Source organism: Gadus macrocephalus, chromosome 10 (assembly GCF_031168955.1).
Source record: "Gadus macrocephalus chromosome 10, ASM3116895v1".
Classification (NCBI taxonomy): domain Eukaryota; kingdom Metazoa; phylum Chordata; class Actinopteri; order Gadiformes; family Gadidae; genus Gadus; species Gadus macrocephalus.
In genome coordinates, this window is record NC_082391.1 from 8,370,026 (window position 1) to 8,384,174 (window position 14,149).

Genomic DNA, 14,149 nt, shown 5'->3' on the forward strand with positions numbered 1-14,149 from the left:
AATATTAGACAATTAACAATATTATGAAAATTACGTAGGTCTCCCATAATCATTCAGGTAATCAATACGTCCGTGCCTGTTCCAGCTATTTCAATGATATGTGTGCTATATATCCGTGTTCAACGCCAAAGGACAAATCTCAGACGGAGCCGTGCACTTCAAAATAGGTCCATAGCAAGGAGCCGTTTGTTTCAGTACGGCTCCTTTCAGCTGCCCACCCAACATAAACTGCTAATAAAACGCTTGAGGAGGCGTTTTGAAAAGAAAAAACTTTTTAGAACAGGGTAGAATTATAATTATGAGCCTTTGATTGATATCCAGACATTTTTTGCGGAGACACAATCCTGTTCCCCACTTGTATTGGAGTGGACGGCGATATCTACTTCTGGGCCACATGAAATGACGGACCCCCGTCCACTCCCAGCTTAAACAGCTGCAATACCAGGCTTGGCCTCTGAGCACTGGTGGATTGCGGAAGTATGCGCCTATCCTGGGGGCCTGGTCAAGGCAGGTCAAGGAGGGGGGTGGGGGTGTGGCCCTGAGCAGCTTGTAGTAGCCACAGTACCATGCGCTCTGTTTACGGTGGTGGATGTATCGCAATGGCTCGTAGAAACCCATATTATACATAGATATCTATATAATATAATATAATATATATTATCACCCGGCCCTGAGCAGCTTGTAGCCACGGTACCATGCGCTCTGTTTACGGTGGATGTCTCGCTGCTAGAAACCCATATTATACATAGATATGATATCTATATCATATAATATATAATATATATTATCACGGCCAAAAGCTGTGTGAGCCTCCAGACGATAGGCTATTATGAATCTCAAACGACCGCGTCTTCTTCAGATTGAAGTGGAAGTGGAAGAACCAGAGACGTCGGAGAACCCGACGAAGTCCTTTGTGATTCATTATATCGTCTGGAGGTGCACACAGCTTTTGGCCGTGATAATATGTATTATTTGATATAGATATCTATGTATTATATGATATTATTTAGATGTAGAGCCCCAGGACTGTAACGCAAGTGTTGTACACTTCCTTGTTATTTGGATAACCGTTCTGCTGTTGGTGTGATGGCGCATAACACGTCGGACTCTCGTCTCTGGTATTTCTACAACGAGACTCGTAGTGGGGGTTATCTCAGCCATGGTTGAGAATGAATTGGGGGAAAGGAACTTTGGCTTTGACTCCCTGAAGTACATGAACCACGACATGCAGAGGCGCCGCGTCCCATTAGGCATACCAGGCAATTGCTTGGGGCCCCGGGCCACTACTAGGGCCCCCAAAAGCCCCCCCCCCCCAAAAAAAATAAATAAAATAAAATCGCTCCATAATATATAATATTTTTTAGATAGTATATATGGTGAAAGTACATGGGCATAAATGGAATTTCTTCCATTTCTTGTGTTCAATGTTCAATGTGTTATATACATGGTAGGTACGGTATGACCACCTTAAATAATAGTCAATATCCCGCTCAATATAATTTAATCTGTCATTGTCTATTTTTCGAAAATAAAGATAGTTTAAAAAAGAAATGCCTCGTAAATGTGCAACGATAAACTGCACTTACAGTGGAAACGGATTGTCCGTCTTTTCGTTTCCCAAGGACAGAAAAAGGTAACGTTCTTGCTGGCTCCTGTATGAATGGTCCTAGGCTACCTGAGGCTTCACCTGGTAAGGAAAGTTGCGCTGGAGCCCGGGTAATATCGCACATGGCTTATTCAAGTTGCGCGCTAGACATTCTCTAAAGTGTCGAGACTCAAGCACTTAACTCACCTTAACCGATTGTTCCATACAAATGGTTAGTTAACGATTTAACAACTTCAACATCTGCTATTACAGTCGTTATTTTTTTGTAGGACTTGGGCTAATGACCTTGCACAGAGGGAAAACCATCTACACCACTTGTCATTGATTTCTATGCATTCACTGATCTTTACAGATGGGTTTGTTTTAAGCCATTGAATATAATTGCTCTGCCATGCAACACATTATAAGCTACACATGTTTGTTAAATGAGAAATATGGTCTGGGTCACATTGAAACAGTAACAGTTGTATAACAGTAATTATACAAACATTATACCAACATTGCAACAGGCAAGTTTATTCAAACATCACAGTAACAAGAACACAATAAGAACAGTAACTAATAAAAAAAAAAGAGAAATGATTTAACAACACTGAACATACTGAACAGAGGCAGGGGAAAAGGACAGAGGAAGAAGAATTGTCCGTTGTCACAGCATCAAGGTCCGACTGTAGAGATCAAGAAAGGAAGAGGCATGAGGAGAACAACAGAACACTGCTCTCTAGCAGATTGTTTACCGATGTAAACTAAATTGATGCAGTCTTAAAATTATGATTCTAATCCAGGTTTCTATTTTAGGAGAAAGAAATGGCTCATAATCGTTACTAAAAAAAAATGCTTTATCATCGGCACTAGTGAGGATTAGAAAAAACACTCTCTGTAAGTAATATGTAAAACATTCGCGCATTTCTTTTTTTTTACATTAGCTCACTAAAACTCTGTAACTAGGGTATTAAGCAAAAAAAAGCCTTACCTCCAACAGCTGGTGTTATCGTTGCGGGAAAAGGGAAGTGCTTTAGAAACTGCCGTAAAGCAGTACCTCTGACAGTATTACAGTGTGTGACGTCATCGCATGTTTTTAACGCCTTTTTAGAACAGATACGTGACCTTAAAAAATGCAATATTCAGCTGAGTTTATTATCTTAGCCCCACCCTTTGATAGCAACTTTCAAATTACTTGACAAAAAATTACATCGTGAGAAAAGTGGATTCTGAGGATAAAACCCCGTTGGCTCCCATTCATTCTGGACTTGCCTACGAGCGCCCCGCGTGGTCAAAGATTATTACTGCAACCAGTCCAGAAAACCGGAACTAACCCGCGAGTGCCAGTTCTCCTCATATTAGACATTCTCTGATACTACGACCGAAAGGGGGCGTGCCTCAGTGAAATGCCGCAAGAAAGCTGGGAGATTGGCGACTTTACCACTTCGTACATCCAAATGGATAGCAGCATAACATTGACTGTGCGGCGTGTTTGGAACTATTGAGGCTTACATGAACCACGTGACAACCACGTGACCACCCTGTCGGCGAGATCATAGCGTGTCGCAACTCTCTCTGGTACTGTGGCTACAAGCTGCTCAGGGCCACACCCCCACCCCCCTCCTTGACCTGCCTTGACACGCTGTGGCAACCCGGCCCCGACACGGCGGGCCTGGAAGCCCAGAGGGCAGGTAATACGAGCTGTCTACCACCCTTTTCCCCCAGAGGGCGCCAAGGGCCGCTTTGAGAAGGTCCCACTCAACGCCAACAGGAGACACCTGTGTACCAGGCCAATCAGACCCAGGTGAGGGCTATAAAAGAGAAGCTGAGAGGTAGTCTGACACTCAGGAGGTATGTGACCCATGCAGGAGCAGAGAGCGGAGCGAAGCGAGATTCCCTACCCGCACGGACCTTTGCCCCAGGACCCGGTCTAGAAAAGACCCCAGGAGACCACAGAAGGACCGCCTCTCCTGGATATCGGGACGGCGCGTGAGACACGACCACAGCGTCCCCAGTGGCTCACGGAGCCCAGACTCTTTACTTTGTATCGTTTGCATTGACGGGTGATTCCCCTTTTTTCCGTTCGTTTGGATTAATAAACGTGCCTTGTTGGCAGTTTGAGCAGCAGAGACTCTTGTTACTTGAGCCGGGTTACCACATATGGTGGAGAATGCAGGCAGTCCGACCACGCAACTGTTTTTCCTGCTATTTTTTTTCGGGACCACCCGCCCCAAATGCAGAACCCAGACGGGGCCGCAGCCGCGGCCGCCCTCCTGCGATCCGCCGCCGAGGAAAGGGCTCTCCTCCGGCAGGCCGTCATACGGCTGGAAATGCGCTCCTCGGACGTCTCTCCGATCTCAGCGCCCACCAGCCGGCTAACCAAGTTAGGACCAGAGGACGATGTCGAGGCCTACTTGGAGATCTTCGAGAGGACGGCTCGGAGAGAAAGATGGCCGGAGGACCATTGGGCACACATCGTGGCCCCCTTCCTCACGGGACCCGCACAGCAGGCGAGCCAGGACCTGACCCCAGAACAAGCGAGTCAGTACCAGACCCTCAAGCAGGCAGTACTAGCGTACTATGGACATAGCCTGGCGGCAACACCAGGACGTGTTCTCCGAGCTACCCGGGAGAACAACGGTCGCTCAACACGACATCCGGACAGAGGCAGGCGTCACGGTACGCGTACCCCCCTACCGGGTCCCAGAGGCCCGTCGGGTCGCCATACGGGAGGAGGTCAAGAAAATGCTCCAGCTCCGGGTGATCGAGGAGTCACACAGCGCCTGGTCCAGCACAATCGTCCTGGTCCCGAAGCCAGATGGATCATTTCGATTCTGCAATGACTTTAGGAGGTTGAACGAGGTCTCGGAGTTCGATGCGTACCCAATGCCCCGGGTTGACGAACTCATCGAGCGGCTCGGGCCCGCTCGGTACCTCACCACCCTCGACCTTACCAAGGGATATTGGCAGGTCCCCCTCAGCAAGACCGCCCGGGAGAAAACGGCGTTCGCGACCCCCGGAGGACTATACCAGTACACGGTGCTCCCCTTCGGGGTGCATGGAGCTCCGGCAACGTTCCAGCGCATGATGGACCGTCTCCTGCGATCACACCAGGCCTACGCCGCCGCGTACATTGATGACATCATCATCCATAGCGCCAGCTGGGACATCCACCTGAGACACCTAAGAGCGGTCCTGGGGGAGCTGAGGAGGGCAGGTCTCACCGCCAACCCCGCCAAGTGCCGTCTGGGTTTGGAGGAGGCCTCATACCTGGGCTACAGAGTTGGACGCGGGAACGTCCGACCGCAGGAGGCCAAGGTGAAGACCATCCTGGATTGGCCCCGCCCCACCTCCAAGAAGCAGGTCAAGTCCTTCCTCGGTCTGGTAGGGTACTATCAAAGGTTCATTCCCAGTTTCGCCACCCTGGCAAGCCCCCTACATGACCTGACCCGGAAGGCCCTGCCGGACCGCATTACCTGGTCGGAGGCAGCAGAAGGAGCATTCAGTCTCCTTAAACGGGCCCTATGCTCCGAGCCAATACTATTAACGCCTGATTTTACTCTGCCCCTTATAGTCCACTCCGACGCCTCAGAGGTGGGCCTCGGGGCGGTCCTCTCGCAGGTCCGGGACGCGGAGGAGCACCCAGTGACATACATTAGCAGGAAACTCCTCCCGAATGAAAGGAACTACTCCACCGTGGAGAAGGAGGCCCTGGCCATCAAGTGGGCCGTAGACAAGCTGCGGTACTACCTCCTGGGCCGGGAGTTCACCCTGGTGACGGACCATGCCCCGCTCAAGTGGATGGCCACCGCCAAGGATACAAACGCCAGGGTGACAAGGTGGTTCCTGGCCCTACAGGACTACCGCTTCAAAGTGGACCACCGACCAGGGCGGGAGCACGCCAATGCTGATGCCCTGTCCCGTCGGGACGCATGCCTCTGGGCAGTCAGAGGCGCCCCGGGGCTACATCTAAGGGGGGAGGAGTGTGGCAACCCGGCCCCGACACGGCGGGCCTGGAAGCCCAGAGGGCAGGTAATACGAGCTGTCTACCACCCTTTTCCCCCAGAGGGCGCCAAGGGCCGCTTTGAGAAGGTCCCACTCAACGCCAACAGGAGACACCTGTGTACCAGGCCAATCAGACCCAGGTGAGGGCTATAAAAGAGAAGCTGAGAGGTAGTCTGACACTCAGGAGGTATGTGACCCATGCAGAGAGCGGAGCGAAGCGAGATTCCCTACCCGCACGGACCTTTGCCCCAGGACCCGGTCTAGAAAAGACCCCAGGAGACCACAGAAGGACCGCCTCTCCTGGATATCGGGACGGCGCGTGAGACACGACCACAGCGTCCCCAGTGGCTCACGGAGCCCAGACTCTTTACTTTGTATCATTTGCATTGACGGGTGATTCCCCTTTTTTCTGTTCGTTTGGATTAATAAACGTGCCTTGTTGGCAGTTTGAGCAGCAGAGACTCTTGTTACTTGAGCCGGGTTACCACAACGCCCACCGAAACAGCGAGTTTGGGGGAAGCTCAATGTGCGACTGGTTCGGAGTGGCTGTAACTCTGCACCACGGCTGAATTTCGGGGACGTCTTTGAATACTGTGTTTGTGGCCCACTAATACCTATATTAAAGCATCCATAAAATAGCATGGCATGGGATCTTTAAACTCGTCGGACACAAATAGCAAACTGGAAGGCTGGAGCAAGGGAAATACGTCACGTTCTCGCTGAAGCTGGTCGTTCGTACCAGCCTACCATCAAAATGGATAGCAGCATTATTCTATGGGACGACAGCAGAGATTTCAATATTGAATGGTAAATATGAATGAAAAAAACACATACAAGTATTTGTCTGACTGTTATGGCATTATTGCATATTTGTTAATGTCAGTTTCACCTTTAGAGTGGTTAGATACGTTTTTAAGTTTGAGGGAAAGCTTCACGTTCGTGTTAGCATACTGGCTTAACCTTAACTTTTACCCTACATCTGTATTGAAATCAAAGTAATCAAGATGTTTTACCATGATCATTTTAAGATATATGCCACACAAAGTATCAAATATATTAAAGAATAACAACTCATTACGCTTATGAATTAAATCGTTTTTATTTTTATTAAACAATTAGTGTGATAAGAACAAGTGAGTGTGATTGTGTTAACAGATTCAACAATGGACACAGCAGGGAACACTACATAATATACTTAGGGCAAACCATTAACATATAACGTTGCAAATATACTATACTTTATGCCATTACAATACTTATAATAGCCCTGAGCAAATTAAAAATTGGTTTAGATCAATGGTCATACCATGGTTGGCTGTGCAGCGTTTGGATGCTCCAATCGGTCCGAGAAGGGTTACCACATGTATGGCTTCCCCAAGGACCAAGAGCGCAGGAAGAAATGGATGGCAATGGTCAGCCGTCAAAACATACAAGTGACAGGGGTCAGCAACCGTCAAAAACTATGTAATGTAATTAATGTTCACATCACTTGATAGCATTTCAAAGGGCATAATAATTCTAAGTGTAGAGAATTATGACTTTTCAATGATATTTTAAGTGCAATGGAAACTGATCTTACAAGCCTACCTATAAAAAGGTACACTTTGAAGATGACCAATTCACTGCCACAAAAAGAGAAGGGATGTTGAAGCTGAGGCCCGATGCAGTCCCAACAGTTTTCATTCATCGCCCTAAGCCGAAGAGGAGGAAACCCCCTTCTGTGAGGGTGCCTCCAGAACCAAGTGCAACGGACCACACATATTTCATCAAATTAAACTTCGGTATGATCCATGCAGCCAACAATATTCCCCATTTCATGTAATTCAAGGATAGACTACACTCCTAATGAGATTACATAATTCATATTTGTACATTCAGTTTAAAAAACAACCAGAGGTCAGGGATTCACTGAGGATTTGCACACAATGTAGATAATCGACACATTTCTACCCAATTAACAATTGCCGGTAGATCCATTTATACATTTTATTGGTTTCTGATTGTGGCAGATGATGTAATTCACATTACAGAAATGATTCGCTTTAATTAATTTTCTTACATTGGAGATGACAGTAGTTGCAAATGCAAAGGCAAAATACATAAAACAGCAACATTACCTTGTAATTATTACAGAGATTGAGGGAGAAATTGAGGTGGATTTCAAGAGCGATGAAAAGGACATGACAGGAGACACCGAGAGCAATCAAGAGGCCACTTTGCCAGGGCCAGGTGATTCAGGGGCAGCTGCTCCAGGGCCAGTTGCTCCAGGGACCAGACTGCCAGTGACTGATGGGGCGACTGGAGAAGTTAAAACGAAAAAGCCATACAGGTTAAATTCACCGCCCATCATAATCAGCATTGTTAAAGCGGCGGCATCTGTAGGGCTTCATGTGCTGAACATCACCCTTTCCAGGATATAATTAAACAAACACACTGTTATCCTAGTAAACCAACATCAATAACTAACTAAATAAAAGTTTGATTCACTACTGAACTTCGTAATTGTTGGTGTAGATACCTTCACATGGCGAAGTCCAGCTCACAAACCAGCAGGCAATAGGTCGTCTACCAAAATAAAAATGTATATAATTACGCTGTGCATATACAAATAAATGTCAGTATATGCATCATAAAAGGACCTCTACGTTTCGTAGACGGGCTCTGGTTATAGCTCTGGTTATATCTATATCTACCACTCTGGCCACACCCATCCGTTTTTGAGCCGCGTTCAGCTATCTCGGAAATTAAAAGTTTGTGTCAAATTAAACGGGGATAAACTATAATTTAAAGGTCGGATAATCAGGTTTTTACGATTTTATGATCTATCTAATCTGAGCGCATTAGCAGTGCCAACATGTTATGTTTTGTCCTTGATTGGGAGAAACAGTAGTATGTTCCGGGTTGATGTGAACCCATCGTTAGCTCATGCTATCAAGCTACAGCTAAATTAAACTGTTTCCTGCGGACCTGCCAGGGATTAACCAAAGCACTGATTCAGAGAAGGGGTCGCTAATAACACCACAATGGTCTGATGGCTAACCGAGTGGTCCTAAATAGTATTTAGTGTTAACATAGTCAGTATTGGTGTTCATTTTATGTTTGTGAAACCCGCAAACTCTACGATGTAGGTCATTAAATCTGATTTGCAAAAACGATGTCAATAACCCTAAACTATGTTCATAACCCTGAACTATGGCAATAACCCAAAACTAGGTCAATGTCATGGGCAGGGGAGAGTTGTGGAACTATGATGCATCTACTCTGGGAGTTCATCCTGTCACTAGATGTAAACTGTTAACTGGTATGTAATAATTTACTACTTTACTAATTCATTATTCTATTAGTTATTTTCGTTCAATTATTGTCGTATGGCAAACATAACGTTATAGAACTGGTCTGAAAAAAATAATGCAAGCATTTTACCTGAATTATTTACCTTTTAATGTATACATCTGAAAGGTAGATTGTGTAGAATATGCAATGTTTCTGCTGGACGACGACACGGCTAACAGTTGATAGATGAACTGATGATAGATGAACTGATGATAGATGAACTGATGAACAGATGGCAGATGAACAGATGATGGATGAACAGATCGGATACATGAACTGATGATTGATGAACAGATGATAGATGAACAGGTGATAGATGAACTGATGAACAGATGAAAGATGAACAGATGAAAGATGAACGGATGATAGATGATAGATGAACAGATGATAGATGAACAGATGATAGATGAACAGGTGATAGATGACAGGTGATAGATGAACGGAGGAACAGATGATAGCCTGAGGATCTGTTATTCTCCTTAACAGCAGAACTTCAGTTGGCAGATTTACATTTACATTTAGGGCATTTAGCAGACGCTTTTATCTAAAGCGACTTACAATAAGTACAGCATAAGAAGTGCATCAATATATCGCTGTCGGTACAGAAAGGATGTTCATAGAACCAAGTGCAAGTACAACAATCGCTAGGCTAACCAATTCCCCGTGTTACAGCCATTATAGCAGCTACTGCAGTTGCAGTAGCTGATGAAACACACTTCATGGCTTTTGACGGTACAGCTTCCTATAGGTGCATTCCTCTATTGGGATGGCCCAGTCACAAGAGCGACTCTTGAAGATAGTTATCCAGTCAACATGGTGACATGGTACAGACTAGAGCAGGGCTATTCAACCTCCTTAACAAGTGGGTCGAAAAGGAAAACCACTGGGGGTTCATGGGCCACACAGAGTAAAACTACATGAATGAATCGCTACAAATAAATCGTACTTAAAGTAGTGTTAACTTAATATATAGTACTACCACATGGAATAAACTTGTCAGACGCATTCCTTCCTTCACTTTTAATCGTATCATTATAAAAGATTTTGTTCTCGCATATTTTGGACACGTATTTAGAATTCAACAATGTTGTTTGAATCATCACAAAACCGAACTACTGTACATATGAGACATTTTGAGCCACTGAGTCAGTGAGAACGATTGCACTCCTTGTTTGCCTAGTTTGGCTCATCCTGAGACACTCATGCAGCTTCTCATAGGTCATGGAGCAACGTGCCCTTGTTCTGATGGCATTCATATGAGAAAAGCTAGACTCGCATCTATCGGTTGAGCCAAACATTGTCAGAATAAGTGATGCCAGTTACTGAATGTGGGGTACTGATACTGGCTAGTATCACCGGCTACACACGGAAACCTGATTTGCATGCAACTTTGTTTCTCCTTTATTTTATTAACTTTTTTGCATGCAACCTCTTGCGGGCCAGAAAAAAATTAAGAGGGGCCGCATTTGGCCCAAGGGCCGCTAGTTGAACAGGCCTGGACTAGAGAGCCTGGGCTGGTAGAAGGTCACACACACACACACACACACACACACACACACACACACACACACACACACACACACACACACACACACACACACACACACACACACACACACACACACAGGTTTTGTAGGGCAGGGTGATAGTCATTATCTTGCCACAAATTTAATGTATTTTTATCAATATGCAAACTTTGGGCTGTAGCCATAAGGGAGATCTGGATTCTTGACAACTTGCCCCTGATTCTAACACGGCTACTGCAACACAGGGCCTCTCACCATATCTCTGTCTTGATTTTATTTATTTTTTTCTATTTCCTTTAGACATGATGCCAGCAGAGGATGAGAAGGTGAGCATTAAGTGATGCCGTAGGCTGCACACTGACATTACTAGCACGGGTCTACTAGCAGAACCATTATAGAACATGCTTCTGTGTGTCTTTATAGACATGGTAGGATTTATCTTGTCAGGTCGTACCATTTTTTTTGAGTGATTTAAGAAACATACGCAGAATTGCTTTGATTTCACAGAGGCCATGTACAAATGACACGGAAATAATTTGACTATAATGCATGTGCTTTGAAGAAACACCTTTACATGCAATATTAGGTCTGCTAGCTATAGGGTTATACTATATTCTAATTCCACATATTTTGAATTCGGTATTTCTTCATTGTCATTTATTTTTCCACAGATAAATGATGCTTCCACTGAGCTTGATGAACTGTCATCAAATGGTAAATAATACACAACACTCTGGTATTCACTCCAATTTGCTGAAGCCAAAACTTGGTTTGCATGTATCTCAGAAAAAAAAGGTGAAGCACGACCTTTTCCAAAAAACCACAGTCACTATTGACGCCCTGGAGAACAGTGACGTAGGGTGCCTGTCTCTCCAGGTGTAACAGTAGGTTGTCTCTCTGTCCAGGTGTAACGGTATGGTCTCTGTCTGTCCAGGTGTAACGGTATGGTGTCTGTCTGTCCAGGTGTTACAGTAGGGTGTCTGTTTGCCCAGGTGTAACGGTATGGTGTCTGTCTGTCTGTCCAGGTGTTACAGTAGGGTGCCTGTCTGTCCAGGTGTTACAGTAGGATGTCTGTCTGTCCAGGTGTTACAGTAGGGTGTCTTTCTGTCCAGGTGTTACAGTAGGGTGTCTGTCTGTCCAGGTGTAACGGTATGGTGTCTTTCTGTCCAGGTGTTACAGTAGGTGTCTGTCTGTCCAGGTGTAACGGTATGGTGTCTGTCTGTCCAGGTGTAATGGTATGGTGTCTGTCTGTCCAGGTGTATCAGTAGGGTGTCTGTCTGTTCAGGTGTAAGGGTAGGGTGTCTGTCTGTCCAGGTGTAACAGTAGGGTGTCTGTCTGTCCAGGTGTCTTGTCTGTCTGTCCAGGTGTTACCGTAGGATGTCTGTCTGTCCAGGTGTTACAGTAGGGTGTTTGTCTGTCCAGGTGTAACGTTATGGTGTCTTGTCTGTCTGTCCAGGTGTAACAGTAGGATATCTGTCTGTCCAGGTCCCTCTCCCCTGGGTTCCCTCTCCTGCTCCCTGCAGCGTGCCGAGGCTATGCTCAGAACCTCCCTGAACCCCAGCCTGAAGTGGCTGCTCCTACAGAACCGTCAGGATAAAGAGTCCGGGGGAGAAGAAGGGAGCTTTGTGGCTGCTCACAATCTGGTTTCCCGTTCTTCTGCTCACGTCTCATGCCTACAGCAAGGCATGCTGGGTATGGCTGCCCAGAGGCCGCTGGTCAGGGGGGCAGACGCTCTTCAAGTACGGATCTGTTTGTATATTTTCTCTTAATGTGTTTTTCTTTGAGGAAGTCAGGTCTCTGCTCCTAACGTGACCCGGTTCGGTTTGTAACAGCCGTCCCTCTGCTTCTCCCAGGTCTGTGTGAGAGGCTCCTCTCCGGAGGGCTGCTTCATCCAGCAGCGCTCCTCCCCGCCCCAGCAGGCCGCCTGCAGGGCTCTGTGGAGCCTGATGGAGCAGCGCTCACAGCTGCTGTTTGTGCACGAGTACGTCAGGAGGGCCCACTCCGCTTCAGCCTATGTGTCTAAACTGGCTCTGCTGGAAGAATGCTTAGGAGGACCACAGTTCCCCCTGAATCTGGTAAAGCTGCAACAGCTGTCCCTGATCCTCACAAGTATCAATTTGTCACAATTTAAGTACCATTTCCTAATTTTTATATATTTATATATTTATTTTTTTCCGTTCTAGAAAACATGCGGCTCCTACTGTCGTCAAATGGTCCCCCTGGGCCAGGAGCTGAGGGTTCATCTAAAACACTGGTGGTGTCTCTCAGAGAAGCTCCGCTCCAACCCCTTTGTGAGGCGGGCCCTGGCTCCAAACACCAACTTCCTCGTTGAAATGAAACGCTCTCTACATGCTTTGGCTCTTCAGGCGCTGGTTTTGATGGAGAATTGTGTACATGCCATTTTGTCCAGCCTTGCTCAAACAAACATTGAAGCAATTGCAAGAGAGATGCTGGAAGATGTTCTATCTGGTACAGCGCTTTATAACCAGGTGGTGGAAGAGTACAGTGACCTCAACAGAACCAACCCGTGGGAGTGTAGGCTGTTGCAGAGGATGTGTTATTCTGGTCTTCCTGTCCCTCAGTCGGTCCTCCACAGCGTGTCTCACCCGGCGGCGTTCCAGGTCAAAGAGCTGCTCTCGGTCCTCGCCATACATCATGCTCATACGGCGGCTGAGGAGATGCACCGTTGGGCCGCTGAGCACTACGGCCCAGAGGTCCAATCCCATCACGGAAACCCCCGGCCTTCTCAGGCCCGTCTTTGTTCCCAGCGATCCGTGACTCCTGAATGGACCTGGGAACGTCTGGAGCACACCTACCTCCCGCCCCCCGGTTCACCCCCTCTGCTCCCCTCCCCCCCGTCCGCCCTCATCGTGACACCGTCATCAGGAAGATCTTTTTCACATTCCTCTCAGTATAGTTTGTCTGAGGGCCAATCAGGAAGCCAAAGCAGAGCTGAGCCCGCCCCCCGGCGTCGACACGCTGGACCTCAGAGTGCTCTGGGATCTTCAGCCCCAGAGTCCACTCTGGGACAACGTGCCCCAGGCCAAAGGAATCCTGGAGGCGGTCCGGGCGTCCGAGTGGAACCTGACCTGTACCCAGCGGCCTGTCACTGTGCTGTGGGGCTACTCTCGGCATTCTGCAAGGAGGACCGGTTCTCCCTTGAGCTTCTGTTCCAGGCCATGTTGTCCTCCGGTGATCGGCTCTCACCCCTGGGGCCACACACATCCAGGCCAGACTACGTGGCCTCGGCATCCTGCCCTCCAGTGCAGAGGACACGAGAGGAGGGGGGGGCAACATGTAGACGGATGGACTCAGTTGTCTCCCATGAATACCGGACAGAGGTTAGACCGGCACCAGACTGGTGGTTGGGCCAGGAACCAAGCTCGGAGCGAGTCCTGCAGGATCCCATCGAACCCGGACCGTCGTTAGGCCCAGAGAGTCTAGCCAGGTACACGTTCCTCATCTAGCACCAATTGAACCATTAGCAAAAGTCACTGATGCTACTGAATAACTAGGTTAGCTTTAAATTCCGACCCTATGTGTTTATAAATATATAGATATTTTAATATTTTAATACCTTTTTCAGGTACAATATGTAATATTGACACAAGCATTTAAAATGGGTATTTCAGATAATATTAACCATATTGGACCAGGTTGTCTTCTCCAGACTTAAAACTCAGGTGGAGGACACTAG

The 14,149-nt window shown here is 47.1% G+C and overlaps 1 protein-coding gene and 1 long non-coding RNA gene across 10 annotated transcripts in view; both read left to right on the forward strand.

Annotated features, from left to right (window-relative positions):
* The first annotated feature begins 6,363 nt into the window (after positions 1–6,363).
* On the forward strand, positions 6,364–7,211 carry LOC132465621 (uncharacterized). The gene is made up of 2 exons (XR_009527636.1): positions 6,364–6,400; positions 6,886–7,211. It is a non-coding gene; the product is annotated as an uncharacterized LOC132465621 (long non-coding RNA).
* Positions 7,212–8,281: 1,070 nt separating this feature from the next.
* The window catches only part of ccdc142 (coiled-coil domain containing 142), a 32,723-nt gene continuing 26,855 nt past the window's right edge, over positions 8,282–14,149 (forward strand). Inside the window, exons 1-7 of one of the 9 annotated variants that reach the window (XM_060063385.1) lie at positions 8,282–8,383; positions 8,807–8,894; positions 10,753–10,778; positions 11,124–11,166; positions 11,938–12,191; positions 12,306–12,527; positions 12,636–13,900. In XM_060063385.1, the coding sequence (XP_059919368.1) occupies positions 8,816–8,894; positions 10,753–10,778; positions 11,124–11,166; positions 11,938–12,191; positions 12,306–12,527; positions 12,636–13,900 (1,889 nt within the window). In that variant the 5' untranslated portion in view covers positions 8,282–8,383; positions 8,807–8,815. Of the gene's footprint in view, positions 8,397–8,418; positions 8,895–10,752; positions 10,779–11,123; positions 11,167–11,386; positions 12,192–12,305; positions 12,528–12,635; positions 13,901–14,149 lie in introns of those variants that run through there. The other 8 variants (XM_060063387.1, XM_060063386.1, XM_060063389.1 and 5 more) reach the window with 8 other exon arrangements.